Source organism: Anguilla anguilla, chromosome 1, assembly GCF_013347855.1.
Source record: "Anguilla anguilla isolate fAngAng1 chromosome 1, fAngAng1.pri, whole genome shotgun sequence".
Lineage (NCBI taxonomy): Eukaryota > Metazoa > Chordata > Actinopteri > Anguilliformes > Anguillidae > Anguilla > Anguilla anguilla.
Window position 1 is genome coordinate 22142101 of NC_049201.1, and position 18365 is coordinate 22160465.

The window sequence follows — 18365 nt, forward strand, 5'->3', positions numbered from 1 at the left end:
GAAATCCCCCATCCATGGTTTCCAGCCTGGACTTGCCCTGGCTGACTAACTGTGGCCCTTCACTGAGCTCAGGAGCCCCGGCTGTTTCTGAATCACATTACACCATGGTTCTCCAAGACCCCTGTGCTGTATGTACACCAATAATCTGACCTTTCTGTATTGATAACAGTAATGAACAGAGAAACAAAGCAGAAATTGTAGCCTCCAGACTGCATTTCCATCTTGATGGGTAGGTAGTTTTATTTAATTGTTCTGTACTGCCAAAAGGACACGAGCTACCAGCAAATAGACTATATTTGATGCTGTGCAAGCATATTATTATTTGGAAACGTCATGCGTATGGGCAGTTTCTGCCCAAATGTTCCGACTCAGTCCAGCGACATTAGGCTTAAATTATCCTTTCTTAATTGGCAATCAAGCCTTGTGGTCATTTCTTCAGCAGAAAATAGTATGCTGTTATAGTTATTTTGCTCTGAATGATGTAAACAAGCAGCACAGCGGAGTGCGCAGCCCAGAATGTTCTGTACGGAACTGCAGGTAGTGCACAACATGGCGCTTTCATTAGACTGGAGCTTATCACCTGTCCTCTGAAAACTGGGCATGCAGAAGTCATGATGCCTGGATGGTTTCTGAATTCCCCAAAAAAAATGATGTGCTATTTTTGCAGAATGCCTCAAATGTGTTATTTTATTTGCATCTGAAAAGAGTGTGTGCCAGTGTGCTATAAGGTGTGTGTGTGTGTGTGTTTGTGTGTCTGTGTCTGTCTGTCTCTGTGGATGTGTGTGTGTATCTGTGTATGTATGTGTGTGTCTGTGTCTGTCTGTCTCTGTTTATATGTGTGTATCTGTGTTTGTGTGTGTGTGTGTGTGTGTGTGTGTATCTGTGTCTGTGTTTGGTGTCTGTCTCAGTGTGTGTGTGTTTGCGTGTCTGTCTGTCTCTGTGTTTGTGTGTGTGTGTGTGTGTATCTGTGTCTGTGTTTGTGTCTCTGTCTCAGTGTGTGTGTGTTTGCGTGTCTGTCTGTCTCTGTGGATGTGTGTGTGTATCTGTGTGTGCGCGCGCGTCTGTGTTGACTCCTGTGCCCAGAGTGTATTAACATGAATGCTGTGGTGCATTTCCGTAATGGATTGTTTGCTTATGTACACACTCTCGCTGTGGGGCGGCCGGGGTAGTGCTTCTCTTGTGATGCCGTTAGTCTTAATAAATGCATTTCCAAATGAGATGAGATATTTTTATTATTATTTCCTTCAGTCCTCCTGCGGTATCGATTCACAGGGAATGCCCCTTGAACTTGACCTCAGTCTTGTTGCTCAATGTCAATAATCCTGTCGGTCCTGCTCCCCCATCCCACAGCCGAGGGAGATATTGATGGGTCCGCTCCGCCTCTGGGATTTTCAGGATATGTCATAACCTTTTTGTGGAAGGAAAGGGGGTATGTGCTGGGCGAAACCATGAACCCTCATTTACAGGGAAATGGTATATATTACAAACAATTATGAACATGAATAAATGCTCTGTAAAAAATTGCAGGTGATGAGCTGTGTATAAAAAATTGGTGAAATACAGTTCCGTATTCTTTGCATCGTATTAAATTTTATTGTGCGTACACTCACACGTGTGTGTATGTGTGTGCGTAATATGTAGTATTGGTGTGCGTGTGTGTGTGTGTTTGTGTAGTATGCGTGTGCGTGTGTGTGTGTGTGTGTGTGCGTTTAGTATGTGTAGTATTTGTGTGTGTATGTGTGTTTGTGTAGTATGTGTAGTGTGCGTGTGCGTGTCTGTGTCTGTGTGTGTGTGTGTAGTATGTGTAGTATGTGTATGTGTGTGTGTGTGTGTGTTTAGTATGTGTAGTATTTGTGTGTGTATGTGTGTTTGTGTAGTACGTGTAGTATGCGTGTGCGTGTGCGTGTCTGTGTCTGTGTGTGTGTGTGTGCGTTTAGTATGTATAATATTTGTGTGTGTGCATGTGTGTAGTATGTGTATGCGTGTGTGTGTCTGTGTGTGTGTGTGTGTGTGTGTGTGTGTGCGCGTGCTTAGTACGTCTGCGTGGGTGTGTGTGATTACCTTACCCAGGCTGTAAATGCCTGTGTTGTGTGGGCGGTGTGGAGCTGCTCCATTTTTAATGAGGTGAGGGACCGTATCAGTGAGGATGCACGTCCTGCCGCAGCGCCGCTCCCCTCCTCCTCCACTGTATCTGTGTCCCCCCTTCAGAAGTCCTGCTTCAGGCAGAGCAGGGAGAACCCTGGGACACTCCTGGGATTAGGGTGCCTGAGGGGCGGAGCCTTCCCTTCGTTTAACAGATAATGACATCAAATCAGCGTGCCATCGCCCCGCTCCAACAGAGAACAGCTAGTCGCTCAGCCCGTGTCACTTTGCCAAATAACAGCAGAGCCTGCAGTCTCTGTTTTCAGCGGCCGATTGCAGACGTGGCGCTCCGACGGGATCGTCTCTTATGCATTCCGCGCGTCGCGTTCGCGGTCCCCGTCTCCGCGCTCTTATTTTGATACGAATCGCCACCGGACAGGGCTTGTCATCCCGGCGGCTCGGCCGCGTTCCCGCGCGGTCTCTTTATCCCCGGGATCTGGCGCTAGTGTCTCTCGTGATGAGAGGCAGAGGGGTGGGGGGTGGGTGGGGGGGGACGGGGAGGGGAGAGAGACGGCGCGACGATAAACCCAAATCACTTCAGCGGGACTTCAGAGGCACTAGAAACTGCCGACCGGCGATTATTGCGCCGCGGAGCGGCTCTCGAGGCGTAATCTCGCGGCGCGGCGGCGGCGGCGGCGGAGGAGGCGGCGGAGCCCGAGAAGCGGGATCCTCGCCGCTCCCCCCTCCGCGGGCGGCCGCCGCGAACCCCAGGGCTCCTCCCCGCCCGTTCTTCCTCCCCGAGATTACGCTGAGAGGGAGGCGAAGGCTACGACCCGCCCGTGTCGGAGAGGAGAGGAGCTCTGTAATGACGGCGGCGTTTTTCTCTTTTGTTTCGCGCGCTCACGCTCACGCTCTCCTTCAAGCATTGTGGAAGCAATGCAAAAAAAGTCATATAAAGGAAATGATAAAAAAAACAAACACAAAATTTCCCAAAAATACAACAACAAAAAAATTCTGTTCAAATTCAACCCACTCACACCAACAACAAGCAGGTTTTAATCAAGCTGTTGCTTTGGTGTGTAAGGGGTATGAGTAGCTGGCTGGTTTGCTCATTTATTGATCATTAAGAGTTTGATGGATAGTTAAACAGCATCAGACCTAACCTCAAACCCCACCGAATGATGAGAGCAAACAATGAAGCAGGAAACCCAGTTTGAGACTGGACTGCCATTGCGTTGAGTTTTTTTGCAGGAATGATGTGCTACAGTGAGGAAATTTGGACGCAAACATGAACATTGCTTTTGATTTACCCAGTTAGCTGAATTGTACCTAATAGGCAAAAAAAAAAACAGTGTCAAATTACATTTTTCAGTTTTGGCTGTGTTTTTATTTTTATGAACTGCATTTGGATTAGAATTTCCATAGCATTATCCTGGCTGGGCAAAGGAAATTCAATGTCAAATTTACTCATTTTAATTGTGATTATATTTTAAATCTGACTTTCATTTTGGCTCAATTGATGTGCATCAATAAAGAACATTAAAACATGAGCTGAATTGTTAGATTTGAGTAGTAATTTTAGCAGAAATTGACTGCACTTGAAAATGTGGGTTTCGCTTCTTTTTTTTGTCCATTCGGGTAGCATATCATTCCACAATCTCCAGCGGGAAATTGAAATGGTGGAAATGGTGCCAGATCACAAGAAAGATGCATAAGCAAATAAATAAATGTCTCGCAAGGCAATGGAAGAGGCGGAAACTGGAAAAGAATCTGGATTAAATAAAGATTATAAAAGGCAGCACAGCATTGCTCAGTTCAAAATTTGGCAGGCAGTTCAGCCAACCAGAAGAAAAAGAACTGAATTTAGAAAACAAACAATGGATTGTCCAGTCAACCAAATGGGAACAAAACCAGAAGTAGCATTTGCAGTTATACCTTGTCGAGCTCCTTTTTATCAAAGACAACGGTTCTGTTATTATTTGTTTCAAAAAAGCAAGTACTAAATTAACATTAACAACACTTTCCAGCGATTAAACAAAACTGGAGATACTCTTGAAGGTGTATTAATACTAAGTAGGAAAGATGACAGTGTTTTATATGAAGAAATGGCAGATCAAAATCTAACCATGTGCAAAGAAGACCAATGATAGCTGGTCAATCATATCTCTAGGAAAACCAGTGTTTCAAAAAAATAGTCTTTATAACATTAAAAAAAACCACCATTGGGGCTTCTTTATTGTTTAACTTGTTAAAATTTATGGGGCATCAGTATGAATATAAGAATAGAGAAAAATGGTAATGGCTTATTATCTAGAAAACAACACAATACAATTCCAACATAACATCAGAGAAAATGTAATTAAATTTTAGGGCTGTCTCCTCCTTTGTGAAAATTTAGAACACAACGGGGAACCACTTAACAAAGTATCCTAACCTTAATAGTTATTCAGATTGTTATTGTAGATATTAAACTAGAATTTTGTCAAGTTTTATCAAATTTTATCTTTTTTTTTTCAATCAAATTACCAGCGCATCTCATGAAATCACCAGCGTATCTTTTTTTATCGTCGGTACAGTTTTAAGACGTACGCAACCGTTCTGTAACAGCACGCACGCAAAAGCAACAGGTTTGGCGCGGTAATTCTTTCTTCTGATACTTCTGATAATCGAGGCTTTAAAATTCCCCATTCGTGCCTGTAGAGAACTTAGCGCCGCTCCTGGTCCTGCTTTAGACATGCACAGGAGGACCTTCTGCCGGTGATTCCTGCAGGGTTTCGAGCGCCCTCCGCTCCGTGGGCCCCATGCTAACGAAGCGACGGGGGCGCTCTCCCATGCTAAACGGGCCTCGCTGCGCTTCGGGAAGAACGAGTTCGTCAAAGTCACACAGCGCTGCGTTGTACAGTCCGTGGCAGCGCCTCCACTCGCTTGCCAGTCTGTTTTTGGTGTAGTCCGGGGGGAACTGCCAAATGCTGTCTTTGTATTGTATTTTGTCTAAAAACGTATGCCAGACCTGGCAAGTAGGATGAACATGCTCTACAGTACAGCTTGCATGAAATACCAGCCTTTACACTGCAAGTGGCCGTGGCTGCTATTTATAGGAATACGATTTGGTCCCCATGCCTTCTTGATACTCTTGCATTTTGCAACTGCCTTTATTTTGTCTAGTAGAAAGCTGTTGCCTAAACTGGTGATGGTATATTATTATCATTATTATTATAATTGTTGTTATTATTATTGTTATTATAGTTAAAGTGTTAAACTGTTTGAATGCACGCAGATGTATTGACAGGCCTGTAGTACGCTACCATTTTCAGATTGTCATATATACAGTAGGTCAGAGCGTCGGGCTGGGAGCTTTCTTTAATTAGGTTTTATTATCCTCAGGCACGGAAAAGGTCACTCTTATAGCCGGTTTGTATTGTTTTGTGTTTGTATCATCTCTCATGTTTAATTTAAATGGAAAACTTTCACAACTTTTCACAACTGCCACAAGGCTAACATGAAGCTATATATTTCTTAACCTTTGCTAAACATGTTAACACACTCAGTCCTGCAGCCTTCCATTCTGGTGTGTTAGCCTGTGTTGAAAGACACCATGTTGGGCTGGGCTGGGCTGGGCTGGGCTGGCCTGGCCGGGCCGGCCCAAACTATATCAGCCTGTCAGTCAAGCTTCATTCTGTTGTCTTAAATCACTGATCTTAATGTCCCTCACTATGCTGTAATGCAGATGCAGGGTTTTAATGGGATTTGATCATCATGGGTACAGTTTCCACGTGAAAGGATATCAGCAGCATTGGATGTTATTTTATAAAAAATGTTGCAAGAAGTTGACAGATGTGTGTTTGCATGTGGACCGGTTTATACCCAAGAATACCGAAATACAGGCTGGTTATTTTGTGTAAAATTTGTAAAAAAAATTTGGAAGATGTCCTTTACTGGTTTTGTTGAAGCGAGCAGCTGCAACTGTTAATGTTTGCTAAAATAGAATATGGTACATCAAGTATAATTAGAAATGATATATTGTGCTTATGTCAAATTTTCTTAAGCAAATGTATTTTAGGTGAAAAGAAAAATGAATGAGTTTCTGAGAGATTTTTAGCGTAGAATTGGAGTGGTTAAACTTTGATGATATAAATGAACAGAAAGGAGAACATGGATTATTAAGCACATCATCATGAAAACTTAAAGCCAGTGAAAGATCTTAAAAGAAACTAATTAAAACAAATGTTTCAACCTCCATCTCCATCTCTATGACTTATTAAAGAGCCAGTGAAAACACTGTGATCAAATCCTATCATTAGCTGTGGTCAGTAAATTATTTAACGACCTTTCCTGGGCGAAAATATGAGGGAGAAGTGTGTACTGAGCTGATGGACTAAGGGAAGAAACAGCACTGAATTATAGAAGCTGAGGGGGTTTCGGGTCAGGAGAGAGAGAGAGAGAGCAGGAGATTCACAGCGTGAATCTCGATTGTTTTATTTTTCTTTCAATCTTTATTTCTTTTGTCAAAATATTTGTTAAATAAAAACATTTTCCAAACACGATTGAGCATGGGCTATGGTGACATTCCCACATATATACTGGAACAAAAGAAGCCTTTATCTTGATAAAAAGCAGTAGAATTTTCTTTTCGATAGAGCTTATTTGTCTTTTCATTTTAAATTAAATACAGGGTGACTTTTAGAATAATTTAAAGCAAAACAGTAATTATTTCCCATCATTGTGACCATTTCAAAGCCTATGTCTATTTTAAACCGTACAATCGCTTTATTTTAATGTTTTCACCAAGACTGGAAATACAGATAATTTCTGTTATATGGTATACAAATATGTCCCTGATGTTAATATTGATACCATTTTTATCTTAAATCTGCCCTTGAGTCTTTTCAAGGCCTTTGAAACGAATATGTAACAGAAATTCCTTTAGTTTCTGTACAGTAGCAGATGCATATTTCCATTCTGCTTTTATTTTGAAATAATGGTCTGCCCTGTTTTTTCCTGATGCGGGGGTCTTTCTGGCGTACAGTGTATGAAGTAATTCCAAAGACCTAGATATGAGTCTGGATGAACATCATCTTTCTGGCGTCTTTAAAAACATAAATGACATGCAGGCCAATATTGGCTCGTAGAAACCTTTCTCAATTTGTTTTGTCAAACAATGATGCATACTTTTTATCTTTGACATTTTTGTGTAATTTATTTTTGTATCTTCAATCATTTATTTCATCGATCAAAGCTAGAAAAAGATTAGCTAAAAAAAGTATTAAATATTAAAGCCTTTTATTTTTGTGTATTGAAGACTAGATATTTGACCCTGATATGGGAGTTTGTTTATATTTATGCTCATGTTTTGGTTTTCATTGTGGAGTCATGCTTTCAATTTTACATGTGATAATTTGGAGCAGTTATTTTGTAGCAAGCATTCAATCCCAATACTAGGTACAAGTAATACAGTATAGCACAGAGCAAGCATTGGCCTGCTTGCTAGTTGACATGTCACTAAAAATAGAAAAATGCAATTTTATCGTGTACGATTGAAAAAGGGACAAACTTTGCAACCAATCTCATAATAATACACATCCGTAGCAATGACAAGGACGCAGTCTGATGGAAAACAAAGAATAATCCAGGAGTCACAGCGGTTATGTTGCACATGCATCAGCATGTGGATATTGTTCTTCTCCCTTTATTGGCTGTGAATGATGACAGTAGTCTGAAGAAAGGCATCATATCAGATTCATGTTTGCATCCTGATTTCAGTCGATGCATTTGTGGAGTACGTTAGGACATTTGCGAATTTTAACCTTTTTTCCTGTTTGTGTTTCGCTGCCTTTACTGTAGGTACCATTTGAAAGCACACACAAGTGCTTACGGTCCGTGCCTTTGGGGCAGAACCACTGAAAATACAGGATGTGGTTCTTAATATTTCTCATGCACGTTGCCTTTGGCTCTCGCTCCACAGCATTGTCATTTTCCAGCACTTTAAACTGCTGGAGGGAGGAGTACGGGCATGTCTGTTTGCATCCTGTACGTTTTCGTGTAGCGCGGTGATTGTTTTGCGAAGACGAGTCGTAGCCGCTCTTCTGGTTCCTTCTTTACATGAAAATACATGGACCGAAAAATGTTTCGATTACGTTGTGTTTGACTGTGTCGTGTTTAATAGGATTGTATCATGTATTAAGTTTCTTCCACGTGCTGTACGGTGCATGTCTGTTTGAGTGGCCCCTGTATTTTCAATGCAGACAGAGGACAGGTCAGTCGTTTCCACATAATGCCCTCCACGTTGTGAGAGATTTGGATTTTTTTTTGTCGTGCGCCGCCCGGTCACTGGGAAAGCGCACCAGCTGGACTCGAACTCGTACACACCCAGGGGAGGAGCCGTGGGCGGCCTTTCACTGAACACTTGCACGTGTTTAGCACATCCGGCTCCTGCAAAGTGCCCAGCCACTTCCTGAGTATGTTCTCAGCAGCCCTACTTTTGTAAGGAGGTTTTAGTGCACTTGGTCAATACAGTAAACATTGAGTCATCAATTCAGCTTGTGAATTCTGTTTCAGCTGTTGACCTCCACAAAGTAAAAACTTTATGGTAAGTAGGTGCGTGTGCTCATGCGCACGTGTGTGGTGTGTGTGTGTGGTGTGTGTGTGGTGTGTGTGTGTGTGTGAAGCGCAAGCTCATTATCCGTTATGCAGAATACAGTATAGTAGAGAGAATGCTGTTCTGTGTGAGTGGACAGTTGTGTTTTTGAAGGTACAGTACAGTCACCTGAGTTGGAAGATTTGAATTTCATACTGTGGGATGTCTTCATTTTTTTAAGCAAATTAGTGCACACTGGCACAGGAGAGATAGCGGGCCCTGCCGGAATTGACACAAGTACTGGATCCATCCTTTTTCACATTGTTCAATTATTCAGGTTGTTTTTGTATTATTATAGGGCCTGGTTTGCATTGAGCAATGCAAACAAGAATGCATTCTCCCAGTTCATGGTAATGACAAATACATATAAAATCTAGGGTGTGTGTGTGTGTGTGTGTATGCACACAAATGTGCGTGTGCGTGCATGCTTGCGTCTGTGTGTGTATGCTTGCTGATGTGTGTGTGTGTGTGTGTGTGTGTGTGTGTGTGTATGTACGTGCTTGCTAGCAGGTGTGTGTGTGTGTGTGTGTGTGTGTGTGTGTGTGTGTGTGCGTGTGTGTGTGTGTGTGTAATGAGACCTTTTCCATGAGGAATCTTGTCTATTGGGAATAGGGCATGCTCCCTCAGGGACACACACACTACAGTTTGCCCCTCTTAATGGGACAGGGAATTGCAGAGGAGATAGAGATTGATAGACAGTGACACTAGAAGAGGAAATCTGAAATTCTCTGTATATATAGAACACCCTGGAGAAAATCAATATGAGAAGAATATGGAGAGGGGGGAGAAAGGACTAGTGATGAACTAACATTTAATATCTGACTTTAGGAGTCATCATTTTAGATAAATCATAAATGGTTCCAGTATTTACAATGTGTAGGTGTGGTTCAATGTCATGGGCACTTAAAGAGAATATTTATTATGGATTTAGTCCTGTGTAACAAGGGAATGCAAAGTGAAGGTTGTGGTTTTTAGATCTAGTGCTGGATGATGGACAGTCAGTCATAAGATAGTACAGTAGCCTATAGTTTTTTTCCTCCTCGATGATAAATTTAGTCAGTTATTCCATATTGTATCAAATGGAAGAGCATGTTTTCAGTTGTTGCTCATTTGAAGTAAACCAAATTAGCTCGCTTTTTTCCCCTCAGCCAAATGACTTAGTTGTCGGGGAAGTGGGATGGGAGAGATCTGTGGAGCAGTCTAATAGAAGGCCAGGTAGTCTCTGTGAGTTCTGCAGTAAAGCTGATTAAACCATCACCGGGTCTCGTGTTTATTGCCAAAAAGCGAAGAACTCTCCTTGCGTGCGGAGATCAGTTCGGGGGGCGATGTTTGTTCGTTGAAACCCGCCCGTGGCCGGATCGTACAACTTTACAACCGCGCCATTAAGGAGCCGGCGGTGTCCGCGGGCTGATGGCGGCGGGGGGCTTTGACAGGTTGATGAATTAGGACTGACACTTGCCAAAATGGCTGTCCTTCGTGCCAGCTGCCAGTTGAGCATTTACACTCTGTTAATTGAATTGGCAATTTGTGTAACAGTACCTGCCCCTGAGCTTCGGTAAAGCAGGAGCTGCCATTTAGCCGCCTTAATCCAGGACTTGGGAATAAGGACGCTAAGCTTCACAAGAAATTATTGCAGATTTAAAATGACAGTTGGGGGCCCTGTTGCCAATTTTCCATTAAACGAGAAATAAATTAACAATAGCAATAATGTCGTCTTATAAAGCGGAAAGTTAAATTGACTTTCAAGTAGCGCCGCGATTTGAAAATTGCCACAGTTCTGAGAATCAAATTGCATATTTTACTACCCTTGCACCAAAACCTGTTTGTGCCATTGCTTTATTGAGCGCCTATATTAAACTTTTAATACATTTATTGGAAACTAATATTGTCGTGAAATGAGAATGGCATTGATTACATCAAACGTACGGCTGCATTAGACCAAATTATATTGCCACCAGAGTAATGTAGTTCTGCCACCTTTTAATGCATATCTACTGTACACCTAATGTCATTTCCAAATTATGTTTTTGCGCTTGGTTTAATTTTTTCACACAGACCCTGAAAAACAAGCCTTGCGTCTGACAGTTCTCTTTAATAGATGGCTATTCGCTCATACACAGTACCGTTTTTACAATCACAAAATTTCCACCTGCTATGTCAGTTCCTCAAGGGTTCATCCTTGGGTCATCATCATTTCCATGTTGCGCAAGATGACAGATTACAGTGTGTTGCTATCATGCCCACTCTCTTGAATTGAACCCCGACCGATGCAGTGCCGCTGCCAGCCGTGGCTGGGAATCCCGGGTGCCATGCTTGAGTGGCCATGGCTTCTCCCAAAGTGGCGTGGGTTCACCTTCCAGGAATCTCCCCCGCCTCCTTGCGCATGAGCGACTCCTCTGGATGACTGGGCCTCTATAGTCGACCTGTGCTGGCAGGACGTGTGGCGCAGAGCTCTCAGACAACGGCTGCGCGGCTCAGCTGGCGGACCGGAGAGTGGAAAAACACAGGGACTGGAAAGCAGAAGCCTTAGAGGACACCTGTGCTCCATGCACTCTCCTAAATTAACTGAGAAATGTTACAATGGAGAGATGGGCCTACAAATAGCTGAGCCTTTAAATTTGGGAGAGAAGTCAAATATATGTAAATATAGTAAAATATCCTGATGATTTGATTTAAATAAGATTATTTAAACCATTACACTGATTCAAAACAATGTTACATTTGTATTCTTGTAGATTAAAATATCCATACATATCCATAATCACCTGATTACATTACACTGCTGCTCCAGCTCCAGCTCCAGCTAAGTAATACCAGCAGTTTCTTCCATGTATCATTTCTATGTTTTTTCCAAACATCAAATGATTCTTTGTATTTAAGAGCACTGATGATGTGTTACATTGTGATTTTTTTCTGCTTGGGAGGTGGGAAAAAAATAGATATTTGGATAAAGGGAAAAAAGCAAAGAGCAACCCCACCACTTTGTTGGTAAAGTTTTTCTCCTGATGTGCTCTGTTGAGACTTACTAAATTGGACAGAACACACTGTACCCACTTATTAAACACTCAGATGCCACGGAACAAATGGAAAAATGCTCGTTTGTTTTGATTAGAGTCGCAGCACCATGATTAATGCGGAATTAAGGGGTTATGAAAATAAAGCGCATATGCGCAGAAGCTGAGAGAATGAAAGTCAGACAAGGATGTTTCAGGATTTCGCACAGTGCACTTCAGAAAGTGCGGAAGAGTGTTCTGCCTTTGAAACATCAGTATCTTCACATTCCTCGGGGCATGAGTGGGCAGACTTCAGCAAATTCTGCAGCTGGTTGGTTCCACAAACTGGTGCCATTTTCTGATTTATCCTAGCGGTGGAGTTTTACTTTAGCTTCAGTTGCTGTAATCTTCCTTACACCATTGCATTGGCATTACGTATGTTTTCCTCATACCCAGAGAGCAAAAGACAGAATCTAGACCTCTAGAGGGAAAATCTAGGTTGAGAGATAGATGGTTTAGGCGTACTGGTGAAAACCCAGCTACATTTGGTTGAAAAGTTTTCTTGTTGACTAGGCTATATCCGGCTAAAACCTGAGCTTTATTGGAGCTAACCTAGTCCATTTATGCCAAAAAGGTAACTCCACCCCTCTAGAGGTCTATATTTGCACTTTTGCTCACTGAGTAAGTTTTAAAAAAAATATCACTACCTTTTGTAGTGCTGAGCTCCAAACCGAATATAGATATCAAAGCAAAAGGATTATCACACTGACTGGCAAATTTAATTCTGGTTTATCAAATTATTAGAAAATAAACAAGGTTAAATGAAGTACCCAGACCTATGAAGAAAGCATGTAATGACTGAAAGAGTTGTTTCAGTTACAGTTACGTGTGAAAACTGAGAAATATAAAACATACATAATTGTGAGCTAAATATTCTGATTTGTATGTTCTAACCAATAAAAATAATGCAAACACTTTGAAGTCCTTAGCTAGGCTGTTTAGAGTGATATGGAAAACTGATAAGTTATTCGCTAGCATTGGTCTGCCTACAGCAATACTTTGCCCTTGGTCTTGATCACATGAATCTCAGCATACTGTATCGGTCTGTATAATCAAGCCCTCAGTAGGTTTTTCCCAATACGACCTTCCCAGCCAGTAAATGGCATGTTTGATATATCTGCACTCTGGTATATAAAAAAAGGACATACTGCAATGGGCTTGCAGGGGTGTGAGGTAACACTAGCTATATCTTGTGTGTGTGTGTGTGTTGCTCTTTAAAACATATACAACTCATGCAAAGCTTTTTGGAAAGAAGGCTTATTGTTTCAGTGATGGAAAGACTTCAGACCGTGATCCCAGCTGTTGGTTTTGCTGATTTTCCTCCCTTTAACTCCTCTTCTCTGTCAGAATCATGACTCTGACTTCACATACTCTTACTATATTGTGTAATAGACATAAATCAGACAGTACAATATTTTTATTATATTTTTTTCCTTTATTTTATCAGGTTATCCTCAATCTGTTTTACAGATCATATTCAGCGTTAATCTTGAAAATGTTATCAAGAACAGCCGTCGACATGACGATTTCGTTTGTCCGACGCGAATGAAAAGATCACCCGCGCCGGGCGTGCTGCTGGAGCTCGGTCAGCGTCGCTGCGGCGAAATGAAATCCCCCGAAACATTACTCTGATCCCTTTTATCAATAGCAGGTGAAGTTGGTGACATTTAACGGAAGCCTTTAAAGTACTTACACTTCGGCTGCTTTTTCATCTTCTGAAACGGACAAATAACGGGGAAAAAATAAAAAGTTCCACCCCTCCAGGGGGATCAAACGCGGGTACGGGGGCTTGCGGAAATATTTGGCCGCTCGACAAAAGCGGAGATCAGCCCCCTCGATGCCGCCGCATCGGTAATAAGAACCGCGCTGTAAAAAAAAAAAATCCGAGAAGGTAAACACTTTAATTTGGCGTGTAGCGTGTCGCACGGTAATGCCCTGCGTAGATACTTCACACAGCGCGCTGGTGGGTCTTCGGCGTGTTCGGCTCCAGTTTATACATCATTTACCGCGCGGCGCTGAAATGAAGCAGATTAATAAAGTAAAATATCTGAGATCGATATGCAATTACACGCATCTCTCCGTGCGCTCGGATCGATGCGAGGAGAGAGCGTCGAGTCTCCACTTTTAGGTACTGTAGCCGCGGCCGGTTATTGGACCCGGAGCCGGGCGCGCCGCGGTGGGGAGCGCTCGTGGAGCGGGGGGCGGGGCTTGGGGGGCGGGCGCCAGACGCTCGGGGGTCGACGGGAGCGGCGCGCGTCCAAGGACCCCGCGCGGAATCCTCAATGGCTCGTAAGAGCCCCCGTGACTGGCAGAGAGGGGGGGCATCGGCGTGGCCAGAAGCCCTGCGAGAACGGTGCCAGTTTGACAATTTAACCGCTTTTATTATGAAATATTCGCCGCGTTCAGTTTCGAGCTTGAGATGGCTCAAAAGGTGAGGGAATTTTCCCTCGCCGAAAAAGGAAATCCATCAGTGTGCTCGTGCCGGGGCCCTTTCATTGACAGAACCATGGGAGATGAGGTTTATTTTTACACGGATCAAATTTAATGCGACCCACGCCACTCGGTGTAGCCGGAGCTGTGGAAATACTGGGGGGGTTACTTCGAGACGTTTGGAGAGAATCCCACAGCTGGTGAACTGTACGAAAGAAATAATGATTTCCAGCGCGGTCCGGGCTGGAATATATGGAGGGTGATAATTGGACTTGGTCAAGTGTGCTTTGATCTTCTGTATTTCCGTAATGTTCTACACGAAAGGCCTATCGGAAGGCTGCGCGTGCCGTCTCGGCCCCCCCCCCCCCGCTCTGCTGGGTCACAGTGCGTTTTAGGCCCCCGCCGTGCCTTTTTTTTTGGATCGCTTTGCACCGGGAGTCTGTTTTCGGCCCGGCGCGGTAATGACTCACAGATTGCTTTTTGGCACTTTCCGGAGCTTTCCGTTTTCGCACCTACATTACGGCGCTGAGTCGCGGCCTGTTTCGCCGCGCTCGTTACCGGGGCGACGGCATACGCTTGGCCCGGTTCGTTCTTGGCCTGGAGTTTTTTTTTTTTCTTTCTTCTTTTTTTAATACCCCTTCTGTTGTGAGCCGCTGCGCGTTCCTCACCTTCTCTGCTGTGTAACCGGGCCAGCTGTGATAGTCGTTTTGGGTTTGCCGAGCGTGGGTCTGAGCGGTTCGTCCCGACCGGAGAGAGAGAGCGAGCGCGCGTCTCCAGAGCTCAGCTGGCTGCTTTGCCGGTTCTGCCGCCGCCGTGTTTCCCAGGGCCCTCTTCCTTTGGCGGGGCCCCAGGGCCCGTGGAGAGGTGAGGGTCCAAACGCTTACAGCATAACCAGAGGGGGGCAAGGCTGTTTACCGCCGCTGTGTCAGAGCTGGAAATAATCCGCCTCGTACCCCCCCCCCCCCCTCGCCCCCCCTCCCCTGTCCGACCCGCCCGGGGACCCGCTCTCCGGACTCCGCCCCCTCCCCGGGCCCTCGCTCGGCAGAGGCCCTGTTTACTACAGGTCCTTGAGAGTCTTTAATGGCCATCCACTGCTTTTATTACATCATTAATTGCACTTAATGCAGCCACATTACCCCAACGCTTGGCTAAGCTCTGAAAATTAAGTACAGAGCACTTTGTTATAAAATTCACCGTAATGAGCTCTGGTGGGACAAGGTCTGTTAAGTTTGAAATTACCTCGGGCCATTTTTTTTTTTTTTTCCTTTTTCCACAGGACGGGCGCACAGCGCTTCTCCCCACTTTAAAGTTGGTGTCTTGAAAAAATGCCCTCAGGGCACTTTTCTCTGGTTACTCAGTGGCTGAATCGATGCCACGATATTATCCCTCATTTAAAAACAAGCCTTTTGTGCTGCCTTCGGTGGACTGGACGCCAAGGCGCTCAATCGCGCATTGTGTCAATTCTTGGCTGAGTCGGTGTGTGTGTCCCCGCGTCTACGGTTCCGCCCGCTTGATGCTGCCGCGCCGGACGTGTTTGTGCGGCGGTCTGGCCCGTCCATCTGTCCGTCCGTCCGTCCGTCCGTCCGTATGACTTCCAGGGCAAAATGAATTTGAGTTTTGCCTCCTCTGGCCCTCTTTGTAGCCTGAGTCTCATATCTACTGTAAGATGAAATGCAAAGGCTTAGACTGCTTTACACTCAGGAATCGGTCTCAACAGGGGTGTAGATGTGTGTTTGTGTGTGTGTGCGCGCGTGTGGGTGTGTGTGAGAGAGAGAGGGAGAGAGGTGGGGAGAGAGAGGGAGACAGAGGACAGACGGAGAGATAAACACACTAGAGAATATGTGTAAAGCCTTGTGTATTTTTCCTGTGTCACTGTGTATGTGTGGATAGACTGTTAGACCCTGGACTCCCTCCCTCTCTTCCTCTCCCTCCCTATCTTCCTCTCCCTCCCCTCTCTTCCTCTCCCTCCCCTCTTTTCAGGGACTGAAACCTCTGTGTCCTCGTGTCTGTCCAGTCCGGCCGGAGCACGCCTAATTCCTGTCTGCTCTCTTCCCCTCTCCCGCAGCTATTGGGACTCAGCGTCGGAGGAGTCCCACCGTGGTGGCCTCCGAGATCTTTGAACCACACCTAGGGAGCCACATCTTGCAGGTAGGGTGACCTCCCCCGCCCCCTTCCCTCCCCCCCCCTTCTTGGTGCTAGACTTGTGTCAGTCTTCATCATCTGTCTGTCTTTAAATGAATTTAGCTCAGACTAGGAGGTACTGTAAGTAGACCCAGATCTTTTTTTTCCCCGTTGCATGCAGCATCCTGTGGCTGTGTTATACGGCGCACCGAGGGTGTTATTTAAAGTAACGACTGCAGAGACCTTGGGCACCCCGGCATCCTCCCTGACTCCGCTGTGGGCCTACCCACAATTCTTTGGGTTAACGTCCGCGAGCGTGGAAACCCGCCGCCAATTGCAGACGTGCTTTGCTCACTCGCTGAAACAGTTATGGGCCTTATATGTGTTTTAAATGATTGCTGTTTACCAGAGTGTGAAAGCAGTTGTACGACATATGGTAACCACGGATCCAGCAGTAATAGCTCAAATTATTCTCATTGATAATCGCCCCGCACACCCCCCAAATATGCCACATTACAGCTACTGAGAGACAAGCTCATTACAGTCTGTGTTTCAGAGCTTTTTGTCGCCATTTCATCCTTTGATGTTCCGTATTACAAAATGTTAAATTATTCAATGCGGTTAAGTGGCCTCTGCAGCAATCATATGCAAATATAGACTTCTGTTTTTGATTCCGTTCCAGAAAGTTTGAACATTTTCAGATACTGTTTTCTCTGCGTAAAAAACCCAAAATATAAAACGCACCCAGAGGAAATTGCGGAGGTGGGTGTGTCTGAATAGAAAGCCTCTTCATTTTTTCTGCTTTGCAGTAGATCCAAATTCAGCCATTTTGCTGTTTGGTGTGAGGGCATTGAGAACTTGACCTGTGTGCAGTATATGTTTGGACAGACCTGCTAGGCGCATAGCCTACTAGCCTACTTAGTCTTTTATAACCGAAAAAATAAACACACATCTGTCTTTTTTTAACCAAGGGTAAAAGACTTTTGGACTGACAATAAAAATAAAAAAAAATGTAATTGATATTTTTCCAGCAAAACTTCAAAAGGGGTGAATTGGTCCAGGTTTAATTTAGAGGAACTCACTCATTTTGCGGACCAGGAATAGAGAATTTTCGTGGTAACATTTTTTTAGCAACACACAAGCTCGGTTTGTACTTGCGCACACTAGATCTCAAATTCAGAAAAGGGTAAAAATTTCAAACCTGCTTGGGTTTTTCCTTAAGGACCCATCTCCTTTGTCTCTCAAGCATTCAGTGTATTTTACTTACAAAGCCAAGCAGAGAGAAAAGAATTTCTCCCTTTCTCTAACAAGTCTGAAAGGACTGTGTGAAAGTTTAAAGACGCGTGTTGAAAATTCTGCTCCTTTGTTTGGACTAATTCAGATGCTTTCGAATCCCCCACTTTGATATCGCTGAGGCTTTCCCTGTGGGTTGTTACGCAGTGAAAAAAAGCAGGCGGGAGGGAAAACTCCCCCCCAGTGATGGATACCCGACGGCTCTGGAGAACAGAACGACAGCCATATTTGCCGTTTCTGCATTACAATAAGCGTGTATGAAATTGGAAGTGACATCCTTTGTGGGTTTACCCCAGATCTTCAGGTTTTAGAGAGAGAGAGCGAGACAAGCTGTTCTGCCGCGGTTAACAAGTTCCTTTCTCTCTTCCCCCCCGACCGAACGGCGCGGGTAATGACACCGCGGAAACGAAACGGCCGCGCGGAGGCTACCTGCGCTAAAAAAGAAACGGAAAAAAAAAAAGAATCCTCCGCCGGGTTCTCTCACGCCACAGGTGAAAATCGCCTCGCAACAGGTTAAGTGTCTGACAAGGAAGCGGAAATTTATAATTAACACCAATACCAGGCCGAAACTCTGTCGAGGCGTGGCCTTTTCCGGGAAGGACTTGTTCCTGGCAAATTGTCCCCATTAATCTTCAGCTTAATTGATTGTGAAAAGTTTTAGGATGACATTTAAAAAAAAGCATGCTTGGCTGGTGATTGATTTGGGGAAAATGAACTAATAATGAATGCATGGCAGTCATTACTTGTTGAGC

At 44.3% G+C, this 18365-nt stretch overlaps 1 protein-coding gene across 6 annotated transcripts in view; it reads left to right on the top strand.

Annotated features, from left to right (window-relative positions):
• LOC118212746 (neuronal PAS domain-containing protein 3) overlaps positions 1-18365 on the top strand; it is a 303159-nt gene that overhangs the window by 132887 nt on the left and 151907 nt on the right. For all 6 annotated transcript variants that reach the window (XM_035390971.1, XM_035390991.1, XM_035390981.1 and 3 more), the window contains one exon: positions 16265-16347. In XM_035390971.1, the coding sequence (XP_035246862.1) occupies positions 16265-16347 (83 nt within the window). The remainder of the gene's footprint in view (positions 1-16264; positions 16348-18365) is intronic.